Source organism: Hipposideros armiger, unplaced genomic scaffold (assembly GCF_001890085.2).
Source record: "Hipposideros armiger isolate ML-2016 unplaced genomic scaffold, ASM189008v1 scaffold_303, whole genome shotgun sequence".
In the NCBI taxonomy this organism is placed as follows: domain Eukaryota; kingdom Metazoa; phylum Chordata; class Mammalia; order Chiroptera; family Hipposideridae; genus Hipposideros; species Hipposideros armiger.
Window position 1 is genome coordinate 614,584 of NW_017731653.1, and position 6,614 is coordinate 621,197.

At 53.7% G+C, this 6,614-nt stretch overlaps 1 protein-coding gene across 1 annotated transcript in view; it reads right to left on the reverse strand.

Annotated features, from left to right (window-relative positions):
• RARG (retinoic acid receptor gamma) overlaps window positions 1–6,614 on the reverse strand; it is a 20,672-nt gene that overhangs the window by 767 nt on the left and 13,291 nt on the right. The window contains exons 3-9 of the mRNA XM_019659661.1: window positions 3,709–3,857; window positions 3,337–3,478; window positions 2,501–2,661; window positions 2,145–2,321; window positions 1,558–1,762; window positions 950–1,108; window positions 1–11 (exon numbers count right to left, since the gene is read on the reverse strand). Coding sequence (XP_019515206.1) covers window positions 1–11; window positions 950–1,108; window positions 1,558–1,762; window positions 2,145–2,321; window positions 2,501–2,661; window positions 3,337–3,478; window positions 3,709–3,857 — 1,004 coding nt within the window. The remainder of the gene's footprint in view (window positions 12–949; window positions 1,109–1,557; window positions 1,763–2,144; window positions 2,322–2,500; window positions 2,662–3,336; window positions 3,479–3,708; window positions 3,858–6,614) is intronic.

Here is a 6,614-nt window from a genome sequence, read left to right on the forward strand (position 1 = left end):
CCTCTCTGCTCCTGCAATAGAAGGGCAGAGTTTCAGGGAAGCAGAGGCACATGTCCCTTGAGGCCACCTCCCTAACCTTTCTCAACTGCCCTATATCTCCCCTCTGGGGGCTCCCAGCACAGGTCTGTCACCTCTCCGTCCCAGCTCACCCTCTCCCTAATTTAGGGTTCCTGGGGTCCACTCCTCTGCCTAGAGCCTCTACCTGTCTTCTCTGCCAAGCTGCTGCCCATTTGTCTCTTTCTTTCAGGCTATCTTCTCAAAGATCACACCATGCCCAACTTCCAGCCCCATTCCCCAGGCACCCCACCCTTAATGCCCACAGCTTGCCAGATGTCCCTGTTCTTATTTTTATTTATTTATTTTTTTTCTTAAGCTGAGCCATCCTGCCACCTGTTGGCAGCTCAGCAGCTGCTCAGCTCGGACCGGGACTCGAACCGCTGTTGCTCAGAGCTCAAACTCTTGAAGCGAGCTCTTAACCAACTGAGCCACTTGGCCGACCCCCAGATGTCCCTGTTCTTACTAACACTTATAATAATACCTACTATTTATCAAACACTTACTATCTGCCAGGCATCCTTCTAAACCAGCACTGTCCAGTAGAAATTTCTGCAATGATGGAAATATCTGCTCTATCCAATACAGTAGGCATAGCCACATGTGGCTACTGCAACTGAGGAACAGACTTTAATTCAGTGCAGTTCTAAGCCTGTTGTGTGTTAACTCATTTAGTCCTCACAATAACTTATGAGGTAAGTATAAGTATAGTTCAGTTTACAAACAGGAGAACAAGGCACAAAGAAAAAGTGAAGGAATTTGCCCAAAGTCTCCCCACTACCATGTGACAGAGCTAGATTCCAGCGCAGGCTGCCTGGTTCTCACCCACTCTGTTCTTGTCTCTACCTGTCCAGCACCTCTGGGAAGAGAAAGGGGAATCTCACTCGTGACTAACCCTTGGTGCTGATGCCCCGGAGGTCAGTGATCTTCATGAGCATCCTTGGGAACATATAGGGCTGGCTGGGCCGCCGCCGCCGAGCATATAGCCTCAGGGCTTCCAGCAGTGGCTCCTGCAGCTTGTCCACTTTTTCAGGTTCCTCCAGGTCCATGCGGTCTATGTAGACAAGCACAGTGGAGTGAGAGAGGAAGAGGTGGGGCAGCTAGAGACAAGTGGCCAATCCCCAATTGGCCCTGCTTTATGGACCTCCAGACCCCAAACTTTGTCCCATCAGCCCCTTGCTTAATGTCCCTGAGCCCCACTCAGGCCATCTCCCCTGTACCTCCTCCCCTTCAGTAAGAGGTTTGCACTGGTAAATCACTCCTGCCCAAACACCTATCTCAGCACCAGTATCTGGGGGGTCTCCTCAGCTCCCCCTGCCTCTACCCCTTTTTTGTCCTATGTTCCAGGATGCAGGGAGCCTGCCCTGGATCTAAGAAGTCTGTGGATGGGGCCAGACAGAGCAATCCCAAGGGGAGGGACGAAGTTCTCCAGCCTGGTCAGAGATCAGGTGTGAGGTGTGGTGGGGAAGGAACCCAAGAAAACACCAGGGGGCGCCATCGCACCTCCGCAGATGAGGCAGATGGCACTGAGCAGCCCCGTCTCTGTGTCATCCATCTCCAGTGGCAGGAGCTGCCCAGCAAAGGCGAAGACAAGGTCTGTGAGGGGCCCAAAGCCGGCGTTGTGCATCTGTGTCCGGTTCAGGGTCAGCCCGTCGGAGAAGGTCATGGTGTCCTGTTCTGGGGTGTACCTTGTGCAGATCCGCAGCATCTGGAGGTGCGGGGGTAGGGTTAGTGCTGTCTCTGGAGAGGGGCACATATGGGGGTGGGGATAAAGAAAGAATGAGGTGCACATGGAAAGTGAAGAGGTTAGGTCCAGAAGGAGTGCACCCTTAAGCAGACATGGGGAAGAAGATGGAGAGGAGGAGGATCTGAAGCTTGGGGAAAGAAGTCAGGAGGCAGGGTACAGAAGTATGGGATCAGGTCTTAGGGGCAGGGCTTAAGACAAAATGGGCTTGAGTTTAGAGGAGATCTGGGGAGTCCCAGATTGGAGGGGGAAGGAGAGATAATGAAGTCTTTGCATGTACCACCTCCTTGGTCTCTTATGAGGGTCAGGCTGTGGCGGAAGGCAAGCCATAGAGCTATTAACTTACCAGGATGTCCAGGCAGGCAGCTTTGAGCAGAGTGATCTGGTCAGCAATGCTGAGCCCGGTAAAGCCGGGCAACCGCTTGGCAAACTCCACGATCTTGATGATGCACTTGGTGGCCAGTTCACTGAACTTGTCCCACAGCCCCAGATCCAGCTGCACCCGGTGGTCTGCACTAGAGTTCTGCAGGGAGAGCAGGTAAGAATGCAAGCTAAGACCTGCCTTGCAAACTGTCTTCTTTCTGCCAATACCCCAAAAGCACTCCTCTCAGCATTCTGATGCCCTCCTTATGTGCTCAACCCCTACCCACCCCCCAAAGTGAACAGTCCTCTGCCCTTACTGGGGCCCTTCCCACTCCTCACCGTGGTGTATTTGCCCAGCTGGCAGAGCGAAGGGAAGGTCTCCTGATGGGCTTTGCTGACCTTGGTAATGAGCTCTTCTAACTGGGGGCTCAGCTCATAGCTGTCAAGTGACCCTTCTTCCTTCACCTCTTTCTTCTTCTTGTTCCGGTCATTCCGCACAGCTTGTGGGTAGAGATGCAAGAAGCATGTCAGGACCCTCAGAAACTCCCTCTGGATATTCCCTGTCACCCTAATTTAATGCTCAGTTAGACGAGGATCATGAACATCTATTCACCCTGAGACCCTAGTCAGTGCCTCAGTTTCCCTGTCTCCTACATTAGCTCCCACTTCCAAGCTGGCTCTCCCTAACCCCACCCAGGGCCTACAGCCCCTTCTTCTTCCCCAGGCCCTTCGGCTCCATCCTGCCCTTCCTGTCACCCTGCAGGAGCTGGGGGGGGGGGGGACCAGGATATGCAGGCAGCAGGATATCCACTTATAGCCTTGGCAGCACAATGGTGCAGGGCGGGGGCACCCCAGATCCACCACAGGCTCACTCAGTCCTGGGAACAGGGGAGGGAAGGGACTGGCAAGCCCTCCTCTCACTTCTCCATGAAATGGGAATGTGAGATGGTAACCCCCATTCACTCATTCAGAGGAAGGGTGAATTAAGCCCTGAGAATGGGTGGGGCTTCCTGGGTGAATGGAGCTAATCAAATAGGACTGGCCAGGGAGGAAGCAGCACCCCAAGGCAAGCTAGATCTCAGAGGTCAGGGAAGTAGAGGTGGCCTACTGGAAGAGGGTGGCAACCACAGGCTAGGACAGGAGTGTGCCTGCCCAGGCCAGGGCTAGAGGCCTACCTTCCTTGGACATGCCCACTTCAAAGCACTTCTGTAGCCGGCAGTACTGGCAGCGATTCCGGGTCACCTTGTTGATGATACAGTTTTTGTCACGATGACATGTGTACACCATGTTCTTCTGGATACTGCGTCGGAAGAAGCCCTGGAGTTGGGAGTGGGGGAGTGTCAATGAAGCAGGATACAGAGAACATCAGCCTCTCACAGGCCTTGCAGGTTGCCCCAGGCCTGACCCAATCTATTAACCACCTATGTGCAAAGCAGGCCCCTCCCACCCCAGAGGGCTACCCACTCACACACAGCGTCTCACCCCTGGTCTCTGATCTCAGCAGGTAACTCCGGATGCCCAACGCATCCACCCCACCACATACACACCTTGCAGCCTTCACAAGAGCTGACCCCATAGTGGTAGCCAGAGGACTTGTCATTGCACACGAAGCACGGCTTGTAGACCCGAGGAGGTGGTGGGGGCGAGGGCGAGCTGGGCACCATCTCCTCCGAGCTAGTGCTCTGTGTCTCCACCGCTGGGGGGCAAGCAGTGTGATATGAGAGTTGGGGGAGAAGGACCCCTCAGATCTCCAGGCATCCTTATCATACACACACACCCATTCCCACTTCTTCCTCCTGCTCAGTAATAACAACACCATCACCATCACAGTGATTTAAAGTCCCAAAAACCATGGACAGCCCCATGGTAAACATTTCCAGAAACCCCCAAACAACCACTATTACTGCACCTCCCAGTCTGGCCATCTCCCCCAACAATAACGCCAACCCAAAGCTTACATGACACTGTTCAACTCTCCAAATTCCAGGGCAAGGCCATCTGGAAGTTAACTTCTCTGGACCTCAGTTTCCCCAACTATAAAGTAGGTAGGTGAAGGGGTCATGGCCCGTGGCTCTGAACTCTTTAATCACACCCTATATCACATTGATTGATCCTTGTCAGATAATCTACCTCCTATCATCCTCCTCCTCATGAGGCAATAGATCTGGGGGTGATAGGCAATTACAGGCCACCTGTAGCTGGCAGCTTGCTAAATGACCTGTTGGGATACTCAGTAGGTAGAACAGGACCTCATTTTCTCTCCAGTAGTACAGGGTAGATAATCTTCAAACTTTCCCCTTTCATACTGCCTACGAAATAACCGCCAATGTCCTTTTCCCCAGAAACCATTGAGACAGTGGAGCAAATGGGACACAGGTATCAAGAAAGTAGGTTAGAGGCTATGTAACAGCCTTATTTTACATCTGAAGGAACTGAGGTCAAGAGAGGGAAGTAACCAGCCCAGTGCCACACTGCCAGTTGACAGTGGGGCCAAGGCTCTCAGGTCTTCTGACTAGATCTGAGTGGCCTGAGAGTCCCAGAAGTTGGGAAAGAGGAGGCTGAGGTATTTGCTCAGATTCTCAGGTCTAGATGCTGTTGGGGGTGTAGCAAACCGAGAAGTCAGGTGACACTGGGTAAACAGGGCTGTTGGGGGAGGGGAGTTATCTCTGGACCTTCTCTGAGCCTATGTCTTCACTCCTAAGCTTCCCCACAAATACCCAATTGCAGCTCAAAAGGGGTCTCAGGCCACGCCACACAGAATGTGTGAGGAGGACACCCTCTGTTCAGCAAGCTGCTATGTAAACGTTTTTGGGGTGTTTGGTTGATCTTCCGAGGCTGGAAAAATCTGTAAATTATTCAACCTGTAGGACCTGTTCCCCAAAGCTGGAGGGCCCAAGCAATGCAAGAAAACCCTAAGACCCTCCCTAAGGAGTGTCCCACGCACCCACCTCATGAACATCTTCCTTCTCACCGCTGCAGCCCACCTGGTCTGAAGTCGCCCCATGCCCCAGAAGGGCAGAAGGCAGGCCCAGGAAGCCTGTCCCAGCTAGCTCCACCCACCCCACAGGAGGGAAGCCCTTCCGCCCCCCAAACACAGGCAGACACTCCATTAACATAAGAATCCTGCTGGAGGAAAGTCCCCAAAGAAAAGAGAAAGAGGAGTGGAGGAAAGTAGGGTGCCTGGAATCAATTCAGACAGAGGGCGGGAGACTCCTGGAGGGGCTGGGGCTGAGAGATGTGGGACGGTTGGAATGCCTTTCAGGACCCCTCCTGGTGTCCTCTGTGGGTACATGTGCTGCCACAGGCCACTGTGTTGGGTGGTGCTGACTGCTGACGCCCTCCCTGCCCGCAGAGCGCTGCCTCATTTCCTCTCTTTCGAAAGGGCCTGGGTGTGGTCAGACTGGCATGGGGCAGTGCCAGCCAATTATAAGACTGGGGACCACAGGGAAACAGGCCCCGGGGCGGCTTTTCCCATCTAAGTGGCACTGTCACCCCTTCTCGGCACCCTCTGGCACACCCCCACCCCCTGAACCCTAACGTGCTGCCCAGTGGGCCAAGGGTGCAGGAGGGTGAATTGGGTCAACTCAGCTCAGATCCCCTTCCCTGACCAAGCCCCCACCTTCACGATGCTGGCTGGCTCTCGGGCTAGGCTGAGGCCCCTGCTGGGGAGGAGGAGGTGGGCTCGGGGTTTTTCTCCTTTTAAAGCCCAAATTGCTGAAATTGAGGAAATTCCTGGCCAGGCTAAGCGGAGCTTCAAACAAACTCTTTATAACCGGCTGTAAACGCTCCCAGCTGCGAGGCCCAGGGCTGAGAAGCCCAGACTCCCAATCTGCCACACACCTCCTTGGAGACACATACTCTCACATGTCAACAGGGCACCAAAGTAGACATATCACCAATGGGCTCCTACACCACAACCAGACCCAGGCACAGAACACACAGGTGGTATAAAGGCACACTGACTCCAACCACCCTGTGGAGGTGGATGCACAAGTCATAAAACAGACACACAACACTCAGTGCTCCACTTCACATTTGCAAGCCAGCCGCTCTGCTACCAAGCAAACACCCTGGCCTGCCAACGCAGCACCAGGACACCGAGAAGCGCCAAACATGCACAAACACACCACAGGGCCCTCGCCTCAAAGGACCTCTTGCCTTCCCTGGTTTAGACACCCAGGTCTAAACAGACTTTCTCACTAAAAGTGTGTGGAGCAGGCATGATGCCCACCAAGACCCTAGAGGCCGAAATTATTGGTCCAAATTGAAATGCAAAAACATACTGTGAGCCAAACACAGGGGATCTTCATGGGCCTGAGAAGAACCGGGGACCCTATCCAGCCCCCACAAACACCCTTCCTGGGAGACCTGGGAGATTCGGTCTACCTCAACACACCTTCCAACATGCCCCAAATCTACATCCTATTGGGCAAGGAGAGGAAGGTTAAGAATT